At 38.4% G+C, this 23,492-nt stretch overlaps 1 protein-coding gene and 1 long non-coding RNA gene across 4 annotated transcripts in view; one reads left to right on the top strand and one right to left on the bottom strand.

Annotated features, from left to right (window-relative positions):
* Positions 1-203: 203 nt before the first annotated feature.
* Positions 204-23,492, bottom strand: part of SNAPC1 (small nuclear RNA activating complex polypeptide 1) — a 28,592-nt gene continuing 5,303 nt past the window's right edge. For all 3 annotated transcript variants that reach the window (XM_021062518.2, XM_013988720.3, XM_084982929.1), the window contains 6 exons: positions 17,814-17,972; positions 15,996-16,064; positions 15,192-15,254; positions 11,618-11,768; positions 5,888-5,989; positions 204-2,940 (listed from right to left, as the gene is read on the bottom strand). In XM_021062518.2, coding sequence (XP_020918177.1) covers positions 2,888-2,940; positions 5,888-5,989; positions 11,618-11,768; positions 15,192-15,254; positions 15,996-16,064; positions 17,814-17,972 — 597 coding nt within the window. In that variant the 3' untranslated portion in view covers positions 204-2,887. The remainder of the gene's footprint in view (positions 2,941-5,887; positions 5,990-11,617; positions 11,769-15,191; positions 15,255-15,995; positions 16,065-17,813; positions 17,973-23,492) is intronic.
* Positions 10,346-13,685, top strand: LOC146406960 (uncharacterized). Its single transcript, XR_014820345.1, has 2 exons — positions 10,346-10,574; positions 11,397-13,685. It is a non-coding gene; the product is annotated as an uncharacterized LOC146406960 (long non-coding RNA).

Genomic DNA, 23,492 nt, shown 5'->3' with positions numbered 1-23,492 from the left:
AAAAAAAAAAAAAGATACCCCAAGTAAACATGGTATCTAACAGTAAATTTACCTAATGACAATTTTATACTTTGAGTAATACTTTCATATATTAAGCAAAGTGGTACGGTTTTAAAACGTAGCTTGTTTATGGACACTGCCCAACACATCTTATCCCACAAGAAAACATTAATTTAGGAAATACTTAATATTGAAATCATGTATTTATCTTGGTGTCATATTTTATTGTAATCAAGTTGGTGATATGAATAGCTTACTTTAATAGGTAACTAGTTTTTGGATACTACATTTTCATTGTGAAAACCCACTGTTAAAACACAAATATTTTCAGAGTTCACTTGTGGCTCAGTGGTAATGAACCCGGCTAGTATTCACGAGGACTCGGGTTCGATCCCTGGCTTCGCTCATCAGGTTAAGGATCCAGCACTGCAGGCTGCAGATGCAGCTTGGATCCCGTGTTGCTGAGGCTGTGCTGTAGGCCAGCAGCTGTAGCTCTGATTCGACCCCTAGCCTGGGAACCACATACTGCAGGTATGGCCCTAAAAACAAAAAACAAAACACACCACCATACAAATATTCTCTATTTGAACTCTTCAACAAGCTTCAATTTTACATCTAAAGCAAATCTATCAGGTGATTCACACCATATCTTCAAAATACATTCCTGAAAAACCTACGATCAGCTAAAGCTCTACACTCTGCCAGGACAACTCACATCAGCTTAGCACAATTTTGTTACCTTTATCTGTCTTTCTACATTTTCTGCTTTAAGATTCGGGCTATAATCAAGAGCCCCTCGCAAACACTGTTAGTAGGAACGCAAACTGGCAGTCCTTTTGGAGTTCAATTTGGCAATAATTAACAAAATTTCATATATACACAGTGTTTGATTAACAAATTCATGTGTACGTTAGATTTATCCAACAGAAGTGCCAACATAAGTGGTATACTCAAAGGTCAATGCAACACTGTTTGGAATAGTTGAAAAATTAAATGACTTAGTGCAGAAAAGAGGTAAAAGAGCAGGCCTGAGACTGCTGTCCTATAAAGGCTTTCTGGCAAGCTGGCCCTGGGCTGGAGTCTGGGAAGTGGTGGGTAACCTGTTCCCTACGCTGATGGGAAGCTTCCCCTCAAGACCCACACCTGGGTATATGAAGCCATCATGGAAATGATGTCTGACATAACCCAGAGCCACATGAGGCTCAACTGGTTTCAAATAAACTTTCCTTAAGCCACTTTGCAACAGGGTTTTACTACTTGCAGTCACAAGTATCCCTCTGGATTTCCATCCCTTGTTGGCTTATATAGTGACTCTGAAATTACAGATCAAAGCCCTGTGTTTGTAGCCTAGCTACACTGCTAACTTTGTGATTATGGTAAGGCACTCGCCATCCTGAAGTACAGTTTCTTCACTAAAAAGTGAAATGACACCGTTTATAAGGACTATTGTACCACTGTGTTAGTGGTACAATGTTTGTAAACTTTAATGGTCAGACAAATCCTAGCAAATAATCTGGTCTACAAATGGCCAATAATGGATCCATGCCTACCCCGGCCCCAGCACTAGAGTATTTAAACCCCAGAAACTCTGCCCAACACCCACATCCTGAAAACTACCCCATCTTTTACCAGAAACATCTGAAGTCAGTGAAGGGAAACAATATTGTTTCACAGTCAATTTGACAGCACAGATTCTAATAAATGAAAGTTTTATCTGGGCTAGCATTAGTATTTTGATTTTAAAGAATTACACACATTTTCACTCATAAGACATTTGCAGAACTCCTGACTACACCACATGTATATAATCAACTGTAAGACTGGCTGAAACAACCACATGATGTGGAGATGGTCTGCCACTCAAACAACATGGCTGAAGCAATCTCACAAATGAGAAACTAACGGAGAGGTACGTTCATGAAGCTATACAATTTTTTTCTGTGAGTACCAACTTTCTGTATCACAGATACATTCTGGAGTTTACATTACCACTCTTAAAGGTTTTACTAGACATAATCAGTATTTAAATGTACTTAGGCACTGACTAATGATATTATATGTATAATTGGACACAAGCATACATATATCTACACATACACAAACACACATGTATAAAAACAGACAATGTAGGCCAAAGGGAGCTTTAAAACAAGCACAAAATACTTAATTCCGTAGAAGTAGAAACTGAGCCTCCTAAGTTATCAATCATATAAGTTACTGACCATATGTTTCAAATATTAAAAAATAAACCAGAAGTTCCATTGTGGTGCAGTAGGTTAAGGATCCAGCACTGTCACTGCAGTGGCGCAGGTCACTGGTGCAGTGAGGGTTTAATCCCTGGCCCAGGAACTTCCACATGGATGGTCAAAAAATAAAAATTCAAAAATAAATAAACCAAATAAGGCAAAAACTTTACTGCACTTAAAAATATATAAACAGTGAATATACATCATAAACACATCCATTACCATACTGTAGATATAAGATAACGAGCCATTTACATGTAATAAACATTAATATTTTAATATCTTAATATTCTATAAGATTTTAAATAGTTAATATTATCAGAACTGTACTAAGACAGTATAATACCACAAAAAATTGTAGAAAATAACAATAATCTGCAAATAATAGGATTCTATTACATTCTAAATCTAAATTTTACCTTCATTTATGAGTATTTCACAGAAATGTTAAAATTACATTTTAGAGTAAATTATTACCCTAATTTTTTGTATTTTTATTATATTACTATATTAAAAGAACTGTTATTTCAAAGAAATACCTACAGCTTCCCAGAAGAATTATTTTTAATACTGGCAGTCTTCCCACTCAATACACAAAATATAAACCTTTTCTTCTGTCAGAAAGTTCAAAATTAAGAACTCTACATCAGGCTCTTTGTTCTCTGTTTTCTTCTCCTCTTGGGTGCAGTGAACTCTAAAAGCAAAAAATTAAGAAGTTTTTCAGGTCTAAAATAATTAATACTTAATGAGTTCCCACTGTGGCACAGTGAGTTAAGGATCTGGCATTGCCACAGCTGTGGCATAGGTCATAGCTGCAGCTCGGTTGGTCTGATCCCTGGCCCAGGGAACTTCCATACACTGCAGTGCAGCCACAAAAACAAATGAACACTTAACTGATTATACATTTAAACTATATAGATTGGTATAACAGTAAGACCACCTTCACAGCAAAGATATAACAAGAAATATTAAACCTGACCTATACATGATTTTTTTTCCTTCAAATTGATATTGCAGTTGTAAACTTTACTAATGTAGATGCTGGCTACCCTAAATCTCACTTAATAATAAGCTACTTTGAGGTTGTTTCACTATAGGCATGCTCTCCCTATAACAAGCATGGACCTAGTGTGTCAGATCTGAAAGGTACTGGGCCAGTGATTAAGAAAAAGTTAACTAAAGATTCCAACCGCTTTTCAATTAAACCTGAAAATGTAACCCCCAACATTAGTACCATACATCTTTTTGGCTACCATAGCAGAAGCTATGACCAATACTCAAGTAACTGTCCATCTAGAAACAGTTGTCATGGCTCAGGGGTATATGAACCCCCGCTAGTATCCATGAGGACGCAGGTTCAATCCCTGGCCTCTCTCAGTGGGTTAAGGATTGGTACTGCCATGAGCAGTGGTGCAGGTCGCAGACGTGGCTCGGATCCCATGTTGCTATGGCTCCCATTCGACCCCTAGCCTGCAAACTTCCATATGCCGAGGGTATGGCCCTATAAAGACAAAAAAAAAAAAAAAAAGAGAGAGAGAGAGAGAAGAAACAGCTGCGAAGCTGAAAGTTACTGATCATGAAAATCGAAGCAAATAGCAGAAGAATAAAAAACATAAAAATAATGGAGACATAAAAGAAATAAATTATTTCCTACCAATGAAAACTGAAAGGAGAATAAGAGGAAAAGGAATGAGAAAAGAGAAAGAAAAATCAAGAAAGAAAAGGAGATTCCTAGAAGGAAGAGGCAGGAGGCCAAGAGAACAATGTCCAGAGGGAAGGAGGTCAGAGACCTGGAAGAGACTCTTCAAAAAGATGACACCGAAAAATGCCTACCATGCCTGAGTGTTTCAAGGGGAGATTTGTACACTGAAGAAGGGTTTAGGGATAGATTAGTGATATGTACATTAACAAACAAATTAACTAATAAGACAAAAAAGGCGATTAACTCACCAGGGCAAAAAATAAAGGTAGAGATTAAGGAAGAATCACAGCATATATCACATGGCCTTGCTACCAATAACATACTGTAAATGCTCAATACTGATATAACTAAAATAACTATATGGGGAAGGTGGGGGATAGGAAGTATACATGTGTTTGAGTTGAGAGGTGAAGAACATGTAAAATTATTACACTGTAATATCTATGTACGGTGACAGATAAAACTAAATGTTCGTAGTGATGATTTTATGATATATAGAAATATCAAATTACTCTGTTGTGCACCAAGAACTAACATAGGATGGTCAATTACACTTCTAGTAAGAAAAGAAAAGAATATACTAAAGAGAACTAAATCTTCACCCTCTTCATTGGAAGTCAACAGATAATTCACAGAACTAAAATATGAAGTGACAATATAAACATGTTATTTAGAAACAGGGAGTTAAATACCAAAATAATTATTAAAGAGTTAAAGGCGGCTGTCTCTGGGAATAAGAAATGGGAGTCAGAGTCAGAAGACTGTGGTTTCTTGTGATAAGTTATGATCAAAATGTTAGACTCGTTAAATTATATGCATATGTAAATGATTTAATAAAAATCAAATTTTAAAAACTTATAAGCTGACAGATTTTGGAATGGGACTTGCCAGGTAGCCATAAAGGTGTACATGTGTTTTAACTGTTTACTCACAATAAAAGCCACCAGACAAAACTAGGAAGCAACTAATTGTCTGAAACTGATCACAAGATTATCAAGGACCATTTTAATGCTGACACAAGTAAGTCACAGAAGCACTCAGATTTCTGAAGGAACAGATATTCTCTTTTGTCTTTGTTTTCTATATTCTTCCAAAGCACCCTGTCTGTTTCTCTTTTACCCTAAGACACTGGATTATTTTTCTCCCACACCAAACCATAAGGTCCTCTGGGCCTCAGACTGATGTGATTCACTAAATACTATTTACTCAGGTCCACTAAGACCCACTCACTGTGCTCATCTCCACTATGATCAAAATAAAGTGGTTCCTAAATTCTTATACTAAATTATATTATATTATACCAAATTATTTTAGTGTAAGAATTTAGGAACCACTAAATTCTAAATATAATACCTGCTAAATATAATGTATTCTTTACATCACTATAATTATTACTAGGGATAATAGCTATTTAAAGTATTGTTTAATAAATAATATAAACAAATTATGAAAACCACAGAAATGCTAAGAGGTATACCTACTTTCATACTTGTGTTATTTACCACTTAGTTACAATCATTATTTCACGTGTGAAAACTTTACATTTACTAGAATTTGAAATTATTTTTTAACAACAAAATCTTCTTTTTAAAGTTATGTCCAGAAATTCACATTTTGTGAACTGTGCCCTTTGTTAGGAATATATTTCAGACAGCCACACAAGAAGGGATATTCACTTGTTGATAATAGTATTTTCCTATCCTTCCCCCCTCATCTGGACTAACCTCTACCTCTGCATGTCCATTTATTTACTGTTTTATCATTTACTTTCAAGCATCATGATTAACAGGATGATTATACTAAAATTCTCCAATGTGCCAAAGATAAAAGCATCATGGAACACACAGCTAACCATCAAGCTCTTCAAGGGTTCTAAACCTTGATACTCTACAAGCATAACTTTCCTTCACTAAGTAGTTTGATAAAATTTCATCTGTACCTGTTTCACTAAAACTTTCATTCTCCTCTTCCTCTTCTGTAATCACAGGCATACTCAGACTTAAAGATTTATCTTCCTTATTATGTGCATTCTGTGTGTCACCTGGAAATAGGTGAAAAAACAATTTTATATGAAAACAAAGAATGCTAACCTTTGAGAAAAAATTTTACACAAGTAATGAGATCATAATAACATAAAAATTAGATATTTAAATCAAAAGCTAAAGTTGTAATGTTAACAGAAATATGCATGTTAAAGTATATATCTTTTTAAAAGTATTATTATATTTGTATCTGTTTTAAATAGTCTCTTAGGAATTCCCATCGTGGTGCAGCGGAAATGAATCCGACTAGGAACCATGAGGTTGCAGGTTCGATTCCTGGTCTTGCTCAGTGGGTTAAGGATTTGGCATTGCCCTGAGCTGTGGGGTAGATCACAGACGCGGCTCAGATCCTGCATTGATTGCTGTGGCTCTGGCATAGGCCAGCAGCTGTAGCTCCAATTAGACCCCTAGCCTGGGAACCTCCATATGCCGCAGGTGTGGCTCTAAAATGACAAAAAACAAAAAAATAAAAATAAAGTCTCTTAATTTTTTCTGTTAAAGAAAATGGAGGGAAAGTGAAGAAACAAAATTAGTCAAACATAGATATATTATTCAATCTTTATCACATACAGCATGAGTTATATCTGTAGACACCAGGTAATAATCATGTGGGTTACTTCAACTTTATTAATTAATCAAAAATGTAATGCTAAAGTTAATAGCCTTGTCTTTTAATGCAGACACACTTTCTTGCATCACCACATATGCTCTACAAGACATATTTCCCTGTCATAATTTGCCGGTAACAAACGTCCCAATTTCCAAAACACTGCAGGCTTACTACATCAACTTTCCGTTGCCTGAAGAAATATCCTAATCAAATTATCAAATACCATTATCACATCAGGTATCATCTAGCACCCGACTTCCCTGTCCCAACAGCAAACCCCATGCACAATCACCCTTTATATTCCTAACGCTGCCTTGTTCTTCTCCCCAACACTTAGACCACTTGATGTCTTATATATTAACCTGTCTCTTTATAGTCTGCCTCTTCCCACTAGAATGTAAGCTTCACAAGGATAAATTCTGGTTTAAAGTGATGTATCCCCAGCATTAAAAGTGCCTGGCATACAGGAAGGCTAGATAAACAGGAAGTGATCAAATATAGATTCAACTTTTTTTTCTTTTTACGGCCGCCCCTGTGGCATAAGGAAGTTCCTGGGCCAGGGGTCAAACTGGAGCTGTAGCTGTAACCTACACCACAGCTCATGGCAACACCAGAATCTTAACCCACTGAGTGAGGCCAGAGATCGAACCCATGTCCTCATGGATCCTAGTTGTCCTCATGGATCCTAGTCAGGTTTGTTAACTGCTGAGCCACCAAGGGAACTCCCTAAATTCAGATTTTTATCTCCTCACACATTCACTATCAATGAATTATATGTTTTAATTTACATTTCTTTCATTATTCATGAAATCAAATATCTCTTCAAATGCACAATGACTGTATTTTGTTCAAGAATTGCCTGTTTGAGAGTTCCCGTCGTGGCTCAGTGATTAACGAATCCGACTAGGAACCATGAGGTTGCAGGTTCAATCCTCGGCCTTGCTTAGTGAGTTAAGGATCCGGCATTGCTGTGAGCTGTGATGTAGGTCACAGACTCAGCTCAGATCCCGCGTTGCTGTGGCTCTGGCATAGGCCGGTGGCTACAGCTCTGATTAGACCCCTAGCCTGGGAACCTCCATATGCCGTGAGAGTGGCCCAAGAAATGGCAAAAAGACCAAAAAAAAGAATTGCCTGTTCATGTCTTAAGCCTATTTTTCTCTGGGGTGGTGGTCCTTTTCTTACTAATTGATAATAGTGCTCCTAAAATTAAAAAATTTAGCATTATCTAATGTGCTGTCAATAGTTTTGCAAGATCTTTTGCATTTATGGAATATAAGGTGTCTCTTTTTGAAAAAACTGAAATCAAAAACATCTCTCCACTTTAAGGAAATAAAATTTTGATTAAAGTTAAACTATGAAGTAAGCATTTGAATTTTTATTAAGGTATGTATGGAGTAACAAATTATCTCTGCCTCTGAGTGTTTACAATATCTTCTAAGCTACAAAGCTGGTTAGCTGGAACAGTAGTTACAATTACAGATCTTAATTCAGATCATATTTTATTGTACTTTCTTTCTTATGGGTTAAATCCTCCCTGATATACCTAGGTAAATTCAGTAACAAATTGCAGCTGTCCCTAATTTTAGACTTTATGAAAATGTTTTAGGTAACTGTTAAGTAATAAAATATCACGAGTGAAGGAAATCATATTTCATAAATTATATGTTTCAAACATTTAATTTCTTTCCTAGCTTGTACTTGGCTCTTCCTATGCTTCTCAACCACATTAAAAAAACTGTTTTCCAGATAGTAACGAAAGCAGCTTGACCAGCTTAGCCCTCTGCTGCACTTGTATGAAATAAGATTGATTCCTAATAAAAAATGATTGAACGCTCTGGTCACTGCTGTGGCATAGGTTTGATCCTTGGCCTGGGAACTTCTGTATGCCTCAAGTGCAGTTAAAACAAACAAACAAAACCCCACAGGTTTCTTAACTTAGGTATCTTTAATACCTTAGGGGGAAAAAACATTTTAATCTACCAGAAGTTAATTTTTTAAGTATAATCAAACTAATCAATCATTTCCTCATGTCCTCTGGTTTGGTTTGAATTACTATATAACAAAATTTACTATTTTTAATGTAGTATAGATCAAAGGGTTTGGATAAATGCATAGCTGTGTAAGCGGCACTATAATCAAAACACAGAACAGTTTCATCATGCCAAAAATTTCCCCTGTGCCCTTTTGCAGTCAACACTGCCCTCCACCCCCACCCAATTCCTAACAACCAATGATCTGTTCTATGTCCCTGTAGGTATGCCTTTTCCAGAATGTCTTATAAATGGAATCACATAGCAAGTGGTTTTGTGTCTCGCCTCTTTCACTTAGTACAATGCACTGAGATTCATCCATGTTATTTTACATATATAGGTAACTCCTTGATTCCTAAGCAGGATTCCACTGTATGGCTATTACATGGTTTATTTAAACAAATGACCAGTTAAAGATACTTAGGCCAATTGAAATTTTTCATAATTATGAATAAAGCTGCTATAAACTTTTGCATACAAATTTTTGTGTGGATAGAAGTTTTGATTCTCTTGGGTAAATACCAAAGAGTAGGGCTACTGTGTTAGATGGTAAGTGTATGTTGAACTTTCTTAGAAACTGCCAGTTTTCCAGAGTGACTATAGCATTCGGGATTCCCCCAGAAATGTATGAAGGTTCCACTTGGCACTAAAATATTTACTATCTGGCCCTCAACACAAAGTTTACTGACTCCCTACATTAAGAGGATTTTTAAAAAATCATTCTCGGGAGTTCCCATTGTCATGCAGTGGAAACAAATCCAACTAGGAACCATGAAGTTGAGGGTTTGCTCCCTGGCCTTGCTCAGTGGGTTAAGGATCCAGCTTTGCCTTGAGCTATGGTGTTGTTCGCAGATGTGGCTCGGATCTGGGGTTGCTGTGGCTGTGGCATAGGCTGGCAGCTGTAGCTCCAATTAGACCCCTAGCCTGGGAACCTCCATATGCTGCAGGTGTGCCCTCCCCAAAAAAGACAAAAGAAAAAAAATTATTCTTCATTTTTTACTTTTTTTGGCTGCACCCACAGCATGCAGAAGTTCCCAAACCAGAGATCAAATCCTTGCCACAGCAGTAACAATGCGAGAGCCTTAACCCACTAGGCCACCAGGGAACTCCTGGATGCTGAATTTTTATCAAATGTCTTCTTGAGTAACTATTAAAATGAATTCAAATCCCCCCCAACTTATTTATATGGTAAATTATACTGATAGATTCCTAATTGCACCACCCCTGCATCTTGGAATGAATGCACTCAGTCAAGTTGTTGTATATTTCAGACTGTTTTGATACATTTAACTTAGAAGTTTTTCATCAATACTTATAAGTGAGATTGGTTTAATAGTTCTCTTCACAATATCTGCTGGATCTGTAAAGAAAACTAAAAAAATTCTTTTTAAGTATTTCTTTATTATCCTTAACAAGGGTATCTCTTCTGAATTCTCAATACATTTCAAGAATTAAGCTACAGCACTTAATCACATCTGGACTACATTAAAGGTAATTTAACTTCAGTTCTCCTTCCACTGCCTCAATATAGGAAAAAAACATGTTAAAAAGCATAACATTTCTTCATCTACTGCTGCAGTGGCTCAGAGTGCATTTCTTATACTAGGCATTAAATATTTATTATGTTTTTAATGCTCCCCCCGCGCCTGCTAATCACATTCCAACTTTATGTACGGTGAATATATACTATTCATACAACTATTTGATAACAGTCATTTCTTATTTTTTTTTTTTTTGGCTGGCACCTGCAGGATACAAGAGTTCTCGGGATTAAACCTGAACCACTAGGCCACCAGGGAACTCCCTATAGCCATTTCTTGAAAAACCAAATACCAAAGGTAATTTAATAAACTATTTCAAAAGAGGAGTTCTTGTCGTGGCTCAGTGGTTAATGAATCCGACTAGGAACCATGAGGTTGTGGGTTCGATCCCTGGCCTCACTCAGTGGGTTAAGGATCTGGCGTTGCCGTGAGCTGTGGTGTAGGTCGAAGACTCAGCTCGGATCCCGAGTTGCTGTGGCTCTAGCATAGGCCAGCAGCTACAGCTCCGATTAGACCCCTAGCCTGGGAACCTCCATATGCCGCAGGCGTGGCCCAAAAAGGACAAAAAAAAAACTATTTCAAAAGAAAGGCAGGTTCAGCTTAATTACTACAGCTAATGGAAAATATCGTTTATAAAATGGATTACTTAGACCTTAGTCTACACTTAAGTTTGACTCACCCATAAAAATTACTAATAAAGTATGCTCTGGATAATTCTAGACTGATTCTATAACTATCTAACTAAGTTATTTAATCTGGGTGGGCCGAAAGTCCGTCATCTATGAAATGATGAATTTGATGATTCCTCGGGTCCCTTTCAGCAGTATGATTCCAAGAATGTGACAGGTTATTTATTTATTTATTGCCTTTTTTTTTTTTTTTCAAGGCTGTATCCACAGGATATGGAAGTTCCCAGGCTAGAGGTGGAATCGGAGCTGTAGCTGCTGGCCTATGCCACAGCCACAGCCAACACCAGATCCTTAACCCACTGAGTGAGGCCAGGGTTTGAACCTGTGTCCTCATGGATCCTAGTCAGATTCATTTCCACTGTGCCACGACGGGAACTCCTAAGTAATTTATTTTTAATATTAAATCTCACGAGATTCTCAAACAAATATCTAATCCTTTTTAATAAAGAAAATATGGGAGTTCCTGCTGCGGCTAAGCAGAAACAAACTTGACTAGCATCCATGAGGATGTGGGTTTGATCCCTTGCCTTACTCAGTGCCGTAAGCTGTGTGGTATAGGTTGCAGACACGGCTCGGATCCTGTGTTGCTGTGGCTGTGCTATAGGCCAGCAATTCGCTCTGATTTGACTTCTGGCCTGGGAATTTACATATGCCACACATGTGGCTCTAAAAGGAAGAGAAAAAAAAAAAAACATGGTGAGAGGAGGTTGTAAATAGAGCCATTTCTCTTTTTAAGTCTCATACTTTAAAAAGTTACCTCTGTTTGTGGCGGTCCTCTTCCTTCCTGCTGATTTCAGTGTTTCTTTGTTTCTTTTTTTCCTAGTTGCTTTGATTTGTCCTTGACCAGATGCAGAATCAGAGTCAGAAGAGTCACGTTTGACCTGGCGATGCCTTCTTGACTTGGATGCCTAAACAGTTACAAATCCAGTTAATTGGAATTCCCGTTGTGTCGCAACAGAAACAAATCTGACGAGTATCCATGAGGATGTGGATTCAATCCCTGGCCGCGCTCAGTGGGTCAGGAATCCTGGTGTTGCCGTGAGCTGTGCTGTAGGTCACAGATGTGGCTCAGATCCCACGTTGCTGTGGCTGTGGTGTAGGCTGGCAGCTGCAGCTCCAATTGGACCCCTAGCCTGCAAACTTCCATATGCCAAGGGTGCGGCCCTAAAAAGTTAAAAAAAAAAAAAAGAAATCTCCCGTTCCAGTTAATCAATGAATCACCAAATGAATCCAACTGAAATATGGTTTAGGGAAAAACAAAACACACAAAGATGAGGAAAGATTTACAGAAATACTTGTCATGAAGTACTTTACCATTATACCCACTTGCTTAATATGTATCACATGTAGATACCCTTTTACCTTTACCACAGGAAGAGTTCCCTGTGGCTGTCATCATCATCTACTCAACTCAGGTAGAAATTTCCTTGTTAGGTTAAAATGTAGTTGCATGGTTGGGAAATGGAGGGGTAAAGGATAGGTATATTTTTTTACCACCTGATAGGCTATTCTCCTCTTCTAATAGCATTTTATGTTCCTTAGTTAGCACCATGTGTTTCAAGTGGAACTATGCCTGGCTCCACATATAACCATGTGGTCCTAATCTAGTCAAAATGAGTTTCATATCCCCATGGCCATTGTGATTTGTCCAAGGATGGGCATATAATCTGTATCATAGCTGATATAATTAAATTTAAACATATTTTCCTAATATGTTTAACTATTAGAAAGGAAAAAAATTCTCCCTTTACACTAAACCTAAAGCTGGGAAAATGCAAGGATGGAGCTGTCACGAACAACACCTGAAGACAATAAAAGCAACATAAAAGGTGAGAAAAGGAGGGACAGTCTAAGGACTTTCTAAATCTGTTAATAAATTTCCTTATTTGCTTAGAGTCCTAACTAATGTAGGAATTTTCAGTTAATGTCACTTGCGTGGTGCAGCTATTAGCAATCGTTTACAAACTACTACGCACTGTATATTAATTGTACCTCAATAATTTAAAAAACCACAACTATGCGATGACAAACTCTTACAACAATTTATGGGGATCATAATTTAGTTGTTTATTTTTTGAAAAGTATTTCATAATGTCTTCAGAAATACATTAAACAACAATTAGCCTATATAACGGAAACAGTTCTGACTTAAAAGAACTTGGAATAACTCATTCACTCATCGTCCTTGGGTGTTTTCATTCAATATTTTGTACTCAATTTACTTTGGTACAACAAATATATAACACTTAACAATCTATAGTTACATTTAACTTTTTCATTTATTCCTATGAATGGAAAGTTACAGTTTTTTCCCACAGAATAAAGTCATTTTAAGATTTAAAAAAAAAAAGGAAAAAATATGGGATTAATAATAAGCATCTAAGTTTACCAGTCCTATTTCCCAAAACTCCACGAAAACGAGAGTAAAGGAACAAAACAGAGATAACAGGATACAACGCAGCTGTAAGCAAAACAAAAATTCAGAAGTGGGAAAGTGAGTGATAGCTGACTTAACAGAATGAAGAGAACTAAAACCAAGCTGCTTGTATTGACGAAGTTACTATAAGGAAAGCTGGTCCAAGTGATCAGAAGTTGGGGTCATTAGAAATAGATTAAAAATGGGGGAGTTCCTGTCATGTCTCAGTGGTTAACAAACCCGACTAGTATTCATGAGGATGAGGGTGTGATTCCTGGCCAGTGGGTTAAGGATCCGGCATTGCCATGAGCTGTGGTGGTGTTCGCAGATGTGGCCTGGATTCCATGTTGCTGTGGCTGTGGTGTAGGCAGGTGGCTACAGCTCCAATTCGACCCCTAGCCTGGGAACTTCCATACGCAGCGGGTGCAGCCCTACAAAGACAAAAGACAAAAAAAAAAAAAAAAGAAATACACTGAAAATGGGGGGATTTGTGAAAAATCTCCACAGGGAATAGCATTCCATCTCCCAGCCTCAGAGCTGAGCATTGACCTCTTCCTGTAGAAAACAGGTCTGCTCTCCAGAGATGCTAAGCCAGAGAAGCCAAAGGGTGAGGAAGCTAGCATAGCTAAGGAAGGGGATAAAGCCTCCTAATGGAAACAGGGGTGAGTGAAGCCTCCACAAGGAATGGTGAGCCTGCCGGCAGATTCTCTGTAGGCTCCCAAAACACTGGCAGCTGAGATTATTTACCACTTTCCTCCCCAAGACCAGGGAATGGAAAGCTGCTCTCTGGTTAAAATGACAGATCCAGGAGTTCCCGTCGTGGCGCAGTGGTTAACGAATCCGACTAGGAACCATGAGGTTGCGGGTTCGATCCCTGCCCTTGCTCAGTGGGTTAATGATCCGGCGTTGCCGTGAGCTGTGGTGTAGGTTGCAGACGCGGCTCGGATCCCGTGTTGCTGTGCCTCTGGCGTAGGCCGGTGGCTACAGCTCCGATTCAACCCCTAGCCTGGGAACCTCCATATGCCGCGGGAGCGGCCCAAGAAATAGCAACAATAACAACAACAACAACAACAAAAAAGACAAAAGACAAAAAAAAAAAAAAAAAAAAAAAATGACAGATCCAAGAAAAACAATGAGGCTAAAAAGCTCTATGTCCACATGACCACTCTCAAATATGATCTGAGGATCTTCAAACATTTGGAAAAAAAGCCGCCAAAATGAAAGAGAACAGAATAAACACAGGAATTCTGGGGGAAAAGGAGAAAACTTCAAAAAACTGTAACATCCTCAAAAACTGCATCCAGAAAAAAGAATACATTAAGATTCAAAGAACAAGAAAAAAACTTAGTAATAAAAAAAAATGTCAGCAGAAATAATAAAAAATGAATATTATGGTTCAGAAGATAAAGTTTGAGAAATCTCTCTGAAGCAGAAACCAGAAAAGAAAAATAAAAAAGAAAAAATGCAGCAAAGAAATAATACCAAAAAAACCCTCAGAACTGAAGGCTATCACATCAAATGGATCTCCACCATGGCGCCAAATACAATGATGGGAGACCTATATACCAAAGAACATTATCATGAAATTCCAGAACTCTGAGGATAAAGAGGAAAAAAAAAAAAAAAAAAAGCCTTCCACAATCAGGAATATTAGAAGCTGGAAGACAATAAAGAACAATGGCTTCAAAATTCCAGGTAAATGCCAGAAGAAATAACTACAAGAGAAAAAGGTGAAGATAGTTGCCTCTTGAGATGAGGAGTACAGGCCCAGGAAGTGAGACAGCAGGAAGCTATTGGATTATATAAGCTATGCAGTAGTATTAGATTGTTAAAACTACATACAGTATTAGTTTGATGAAATAACAGAAAAGTATCAAGTAAATTTCTAAATTACCTTATTAAAGAAATAACTTACCTGAACAACAACTGAAAAGGCCTTTGATTTTATTCTTGCTAATGATTCTGCCCTTTCACATCTCTGGAAGTAAAAATAAACAGGCAGGGGAAAAGGTTAAAGCAGATGAACATCAGCGAAATTATGAATTCCCAAGTTTCGTTTTGCTTTTTTTTATCAGAAATAAGATTGGAGACAGAAGGTGGGGCAGGTAAAAGAAACTAACATTTATTGGACACATTTAAGTGGAGATATATAAACATGCACCACATTCTAACAACAGGTGCCATGATAACATCCCCATGGCTACTGATCATTCTCATTCAGGATTTAAGGAGGGTGAATGAATGAAAGACTTGGTCATCAGGCCATTCCCTCCTCAGCTCTCTATGTCCAAAGGATGGCTTCTTGCCTCACCCACTAAGATGGATGGAAACTCTGGAGGCGAGAAGCAGTAAACAATAGCTTGAGCTCCACACTGGCTGAAAGACTGCAAGGACAGGAAAAGAGAGATAGCATTGCAAAAGCCTACCTCTGCCCCTGAAAAGAACCAAGGACACCTTCCACCATCATCCTTTCCTACCCTGCTGAAAACTTTTAACAGCCTCGCTCCCAGTCTATACTGGAGGGGGTCTTTCACAAGGTTTCCCGTAGAGAACAAACTAGCTCTTCATTGAACCCATGTTATAGAATTTTCTAAGAAATGTATGACAATACTGACTACAGGTTGTTATGTTTAGTAGACAGAATCACAACCACACATAAAATGAAAACAATCTAACCAAACTATTGACCCAGAAGCAATCACACGTGAATTTGCCTGACCTCTGATTGTTGTGAATTTCCTTCACTCTTTTCTTCTCCATCTTTAACTTTTGATTTTAAGGGTGGATTCTGAAAGATGAAAAAGTTATATATACACATCTATAATTCAAATTAACTAAAATTAATTGAAAATCAATCTCACAACAATGAAAACTGTTTACTTTTAATTACTGAAAAATTAAGAGTGTTTCACAGTACCGCAGCATGTTTCACCACTTGACACTAAGATCATGAGGTCTCAGAGGAGCTATAAAATTCATCAATAAAATGCCTAACTCCACCTAATGAAGGATAATATCCACTTTATGTGGTGGTGAGAAAATTGGTTTATTCTCCTTTCCTTCAGATTTTCAAAGGTCTTAATGCTCATTAGAGAGACTTTAAGACAGAATACTACAATAGATGTTTACATTAAGTATCCAGGTCATTTGTGCAACCTATTTGTAACACAAAGTAGTCAAACATTCCTTTTTTTTTTTTTTTTTTTTAATCTTTTAGGGCCACAGCCTCAGCATATAGGGGTTCCCAGGCTAGGCGTCAAATCGGAGCTACAGGTGCCAGCCTATGCCACAGTCACAGCCACGCCAGATCCGAGCCATCTCTGCGACCTACACCACAGGCTCATGGCAACACTGGATCCTTAACCAGCTGAGCGAGGCCAAGGATCGAACCTGCATCCTCAATGGATACTAATCAGATTCGTTTCTGCTCAGCCAAGATGGGAAGTCTGATTCAAACAGTCTAAAATGTGCTCTCCTTAAAATAAAGGTGTGTAGAGGAAGCAAATTATTTCTTTCTTCCCAAGGCTGTCATCTCATCAATTCCTTGTTTATCTTCCCTAAAATTCAGTTTTCAGCCATATCCCTTTATCTAAACCAAAAAGAAGCAGTAAATCTTTCTGAAAAATACAATAATGCCTATCTAACCTTTGCAAAAACACTAACACATCATCAAACACATACAAAATAATAAATTACTTTTTTCCTTTGGTTTTTTTCCTATAAGTATTTAATAAAATGAGATAGAACAGTGGTTTCAATGGTAAATTTAGCAAGGCTGGCCTTTAGTTTCCAGAGTAAAGTTCCTCTGGCTGAAAAACCTAATGTGGAATACGGGCAGCTCTAGCATCAGTATTTCGATCTGAAAACTAAAGGGAAGATTAGTGTTGATGAGATTTGTAAATGGATAATCCAAGTGAGGCAGAGCATGTGGCAAACAGAGAAGCATGTGCCCCATCACAATAGAAGCCACCACACAGGTCTAGCTATCCACTGCCATGCAACTTCTCTTAAGAGAAGTTGGATGTCTGGAATTTTAAATCCACAAATATTTAAATGTTGGTAATTAATTCAAAATTTTAAAACAACATTAGGAACAATGCTATTCCAAGAAAACCAAATAACCCCAAACCAAAAACATATGAGTACAGAATTTGGCCCCAAAACTGCCAGTGTACAACTGTTAGAGAATGCTAAATTATAAAGGCTGTAATAAATCCATGGTATACCAAGATTATTTATTTCTCTATAATAATAAATAGTATAGTGTATGTGTTTGCATATATATAAAATGGATATGTTTAATTATATCATATAATTATTATTGTAATTATACATTATATTATTATATATAAAATCCATTTGTATGGTTAAATAGCATCACATAGGTAGTAACTGCCAAAGCTGAAACTAGAAAAGTAAAACCCTCCAAATCTTAGCTTCAAAGGAGGTAGCCATTAAACAAGGTTGCCTCTCAATGGCATCAACCACATGTAGCCAGAATGCAAATGCAAAGGTGACATGTCAAACAGTTACAAACCTTTCTGTCTTTGTGCCACTGCTGATGCTCCAAAACTATGTTCTTGATATTTTCAAAAAAATCATCCTTTATCAAGCTGAGGGCTTTGTCTGGATTGGATTTATCACCTGAAATTATTTGTTTCATTCTTTGATAATGGTCATGAACATTCAGCATTTCCTAAAAAAGTGAAGATGAGTCCTTTAATTCAATTTTCTCTCTTCCTCCCTTTTTCAGCCACACACACAGCATATGGGTTTCCAGGATTCCCTAATCAAATCCCAGCTGCATCTGCAACCAATGCCATAGCTACAGCAATGCGAGATCCTTAACACATTTAACCGGGCAGGGGATAGAACCAGCAATGACACAGAGGCAAGCTGGACTCATTAACTCACTGTGCCACAGCAGGAACACCCTTTAATTCAAATTTTCAAGGAGAAACTTAAAGGCAAAACTAAAACAAAATAAAATCACTGTCTAAAGTGACAGGTGAAAAGATATAACATACCAAATGCTATTGAAAATAATATACTTATGCAAACTAGTACAACATTATTAATGAAGAGGCTGCCTTCCAAAAGAATGAAATCATTGAATTCAACTCAACAAACATTAATTAACACACGATATGGAGAGACATGGGGAAAGACTAGTTAACACAGGATTTTGCATTCCTGGGTATAACAAAAATTACTTACAATGTAGCATACCTTTAAATATCACCCCTGATAACTAAGATCACACTTTTATTTTTTATTGTCACATGAAGGATATTTCCTTAATTCTTTATGCTCAGCTGGAAATTCCTAATGACTCTCACCCAATCCTCCAAAGAAATGTGCTGCACCTTCACAAATCTCAAAGCTCTTATGCCTTGTAACTTCAGTGATAAAATTCAAGATTAAATCAAACAGTGATTTATTACAGCATGGGAGGCATCATTTATTAATTAGGCCTTCCTTTCCCAGAAACTTCCAATCAAATGGGTAGGTCTGAGAGGTAAAGAGAAAGAGCATATGGCAGGAGGACTTAGGAATCACGTAAAACCTGTGCTGGGACTTGGCTCCTCAGTTCAGAGGACAGGAGAGAACTATTGACATTCTATCACACTCGGTCGCTGCAACCGCTGAGTCATCCCCAAGATAGGTTCCTCGATGCACTTCTAGGAGAGTCTCATGGACCGACATCTGTTCAAGGACTCCAAAGTGCTCAGGAATGGTGAGTGCTCCCACACGCAGGAGCCGCAATGCTAAATGGTGTTCAGACATGGGGAGCCCTAACTTTCTACACTGTATGATGGGCTATATTCCCATTATTTTACATGCACTACAGTACAGGGCAAAGGCCATTAGCTGGATCTGGTTTTGAGCCTGAGTTCTGTCACTTGTGATGTAGAGCAAACCCCTCAGTCGAAGAATCACATTCCACATTTATACAAAATGAAGTAATGACACTTAACACACTATAAATGTATTAAGTGACCTTACACAAGCGGAAGTATTCTGTATAGTATAAAGCACTCTACAAATATCAAAGGTTTAAAAAATAAAAGATAGTGTATGCACCCTGGAGCTTTACACATCTGGACATTCAAATCTAGTGTCTGCATCTTTCTTTATGCAAATTACTTCTCTGAGCCTCAGTTTCCTTGTTTATAAAACTGGGAAAATACTACCTCCTCTGCAGGGTTACTACAAAGATTAGTGAGATAATATACAAAAAATGTCCAGCATAGTTCCTGGTGGATGGTGAATACTCAACATGTAATGCCATTATTATAACTGTCTATTTCTTCATCTGAAGAAATAGGTTCAAAAGTGAAATGATTTTCTGATAGTCATATTTAAGTAGCAGAGTTGGAACTAAAAATCAGATGCCTTAAAAAAAACTGTAATTATGTATAGTGATAGATACTAACTAGACTAATTGTGGTGATCATTTAGCAATATATACAAATATCAAACCATTACGTTGTATACCTGAAACTAACATAATGTTACCTGTCATTTATACCTCAATTAAAAAGATCAGATATTTTGATTCAATATCCTATCCTATTTTATTATGCCTCCTTAACCATAAAATAGAACCAATGAGAAGAGTAATGATTAGAATCCACGTGTACTGACATGAAGACTTAAGAGCATTTGCATGCAGTAGGAAGGAAAATAGGAAAGTATTAAATTTAGGGATTATCAGTGGAAATGGGTCATAGGCTATGCTAGGATGGGAGAAACAGAGCCACTACAAGTATTGAAGGAAAAGGCTCTAAAAGCAGATCTGTGGCAGACCAAAGACACTAAAGTCAGGATGACTTCAGACTACTCCATTCCTAGACGCTTCCAGGAATAAGCATTTCATAGCATTTCATTTTTTTAAAATGAAAAAGCGGCATGTTTAAGAAGGGATGTTGAAAAAAATTAACATTCTACCATCAAATTAGCCAACAATCAAAAATTACTACCAGTTGGTTCAAATCATCTTCTTTCCATTAGGAAAACATTGATAAGAACAAGGTCTTGCTGTTCTAAAACATCCTCTGGCTCTCTCTTTATAATTCACATCAGTACTTCTCGGCAAAGCTTTTCTGGTTTCCCCAAATCTTTCATTCTCCATGATGGCTATTCCAAACTTTTCTCAGTTTTCAGTTCCATTAGGCGGCCCTCCCTTACAGCTCAAGCTATCTTGTCTGTTTCCCTTCTGCTTCTTTCTACACAACCAGTTATATGAATCCATTTTCATCATCCTCCCTCACCTCTGCCCCGCCACCGCCACCCCCAGTTTCAAAGGAAGCAATCACTGTGCCTTCTCTGCTCAAGGCTAATCGCTCCAATGGGCTCTTGGTCACTACCTCCTCCACAGTATGGACTCTTGGTCACTACCTCCTCCACAGTATGGACTGTGCTGCTTCCCTCCTACACAAACACTTCCCCCTACACAAGCTCCATACCCCAAACCTGAATAAACACTTTATATCTCTTAACACTCTAAAACTTTTAAAGGATTCTCCTCTGCCAGAAAGACAAAATACAAATTCCCTCTATCACACAAAGTTTTTTTTTTTCACATTAATTTTTCTACAAAATCTTCTCCCACCTCTTTCTCACTCAGTTATTAGAGGGTAAAGATCCTAATTCTTCTTATAATTCACTAGATGTTTGCAAAAGATGTATTTCTAACCCCAGTTTCACCTCAGACAAGGCCTTTTGCTGTCCGAGAAACAGACACTGCAGCCACACCAAACCTTAGCTCCATCACTCCCTTGCTTAATTTCTCTGTGTCTCAGTTTCCTCAACTTTAAATCAGGGATAAAAACACCTGCTTAAAAAAAAATTAACGAAATATTAGAAGTGGTGTAAGACACCTATTTGGCAGGGACGTTGTTAAGGAGGAAAATAATCTACACAAAATATCCTGTGCAGCTCCTGCACTACACTCTTATCTTTAGACATTTAGTAAGCAATTTTCTTCTAACTCAGTTAATGTTAACACTCTGGGGCATGTGAGCCCTTTGAGAATCTGAGGATACTTAGAGTACCTCAACCCAACCAAGAATCCTCTTTTTTTGTTCTTCGGTCTTTTTGTCTTTTTAGGGCTTAACCCACATTATATAGAGGTTCCCAGGCTAGGGGCCTAATCGGAACTGAAGACACCAGGCTACACCACAGCCACAGCAACGCCAGATCCGAGCCTCGTCTGCGACCTACACCACAGCTCATGGCAACACCCATGAGCTCATCTTTTTAAGCTCATCCTTAATCCACTGAGCGAGACCAGGGATCGAAACTGCAACCTCACGTTCCTAGTCAGATTCATTTCCACTGCACCAAGATGGGAACTCCCAAGAATCCATTTGCATGGTAATTTTTTCATGAGCTCTGGGAGAAAAGGGGATACAGAGACCACTGTGAGGCCATCCACAGACCCCAGATTAACAATTCTTGCTCAAAAATAAACTATACAGAGCAAACCCAAATGCTTTTGAAAATCAACTGCAGGAGTTCCTGTCATGGCACAGTGGAAAGAAATCCAACCAGGAACCACAAGGTTGTGGGTTCAATCCTTGGCCTCCATCAGTGGGTTAAGGATCCAGCATTGCCGTGAGCTGTGGTGTAGGTCGCAGATGCAGCTTGGATCCTGAGTTACTGTGGCTGTGGCATAGGCTGATGGCTGTAGCTCCAATTAGACCCCTGGCCTGGGAACCTCCACATGCCATGGTTAGGGCCCTAAAAAAAGCAAAAAAAAAAAAAAAAACCCAAAAGACAAAACAAAAAAAAAAAAACCCCTCAATTGCAGGAGTTCCTGTTGTGGCTCAGCAGTAACAAACCTGACTAGTATCCATGAGGATGTGGGTCTGATCCCTGGCCTCACTTAGTGGGTTAAGGATCCAATGTTGCCATGAACTGAGGCACAGGTCATAGGCACAGCTTGGATCCCGTGCTGCTGTGGCTGTGGAGCAGGCTGGCAGCTGCAGCTCCAATTCAACCCCTAGCCTGGAAATTTCCATAAGCCGCAGGTGCGGCCCTAAAAAGACAAAAACAAAAAAAATCAATGATGGTGTTCTTTTTTGGTGCAGCAGCTTGGGTGACTGCTGTGGCATGGTTCCATCCCTGGACAGGTACTTCCCTTGTCTGGGAAATTCTGCATGTCATGGGTGCAGCCAAAAAAAAAAAAAAAAAAAAAAAAAAAAAAAATTCAACTTGCTACCCAAATTAGAAAATCATAGACACAACCTTACAGCTGAAGCTATTAGAACATGGCAGCATCCAGAACACAGAGAAACATTTGAGTAAATCAAAGTTCTGATCCCTCTCTCACTCCTGATATAGGAAGAGAATGAATAGAGCTAGGGAAAAAAGCATTATCATTTATTAAAAGTTGGAGTTCTTGTTGTGGCTCAGCAGAAACCAATGAGACTAGCATCCATGAAGACACAGGTTCGATCCCTGGCCTCACTCAATGGGTTAATGATCCAGCATTGCAGTGAGCTGTAGTGTAGGTCACAGACACAGCTCGGATCCTGCGTTGCTATGGTGTAGGCCAGTGGCTACAGTTCTTATTCAACCCCTAGCCTGGGAACCTCCATATGCTGCACATGCGGCCTTAAAAAGACCAAAAAAAAAAAGTCTACTATGTGCCACAGGCCACTCTCAGCATTCACCTGAGAGTGGCCTGGTCTCAATTCTAACGAGTGGATGAAATAAGTTTGGAATCCTCATATTAAAGAGGGGGAAACTAAGGCTCAAAGCAATGAGAAAACCTGACTGAGACCCCCCACCACCACCTGCTCACACTCACTGGTGTGCACTCTCAACATATATATAAACTCATTCTTTTGAAAAGGGGATGAATCATTGATTAGAAGGATGTGGCCCTTTAGTGGGTTTTGTTTTTTCTCTCTCTTTTTTTTTTTTTGGTCTCTTTAGGGCCGAATCCTTCGCATATGGAGGTTCCCAGGCTAGGGGGTCTAATTGGTGCTGTAGCTGCCAGCCTACACCACAGCCACAGCACGCCAGATCTGAGCCTCATCTGCCACCTACACCACAGCCCACGGCAAGGCCAGATTCTTAACCCACTGAGTAAGTCCAGGGATGGAATCCAAAGCCTCATGGTTTCTAGTCAGATTTGCTAACCACTGAGCCATGACAGGAAGTCCAGGTTTTGTTTTTAACTTCAGGGGAACCCTTCCACTCAGGT

The sequence above is a fragment of the Sus scrofa genome, chromosome 1, assembly GCF_054392235.1.
Source record: "Sus scrofa isolate SSC_HxYL_T2T_F1_AM1 chromosome 1, Sscrofa_HxYL_maternal_Yorkshire_Landrace_v2.0, whole genome shotgun sequence".
Classification (NCBI taxonomy): domain Eukaryota; kingdom Metazoa; phylum Chordata; class Mammalia; order Artiodactyla; family Suidae; genus Sus; species Sus scrofa.
This window is presented reverse-complemented; position numbering and strand designations above follow the sequence as displayed.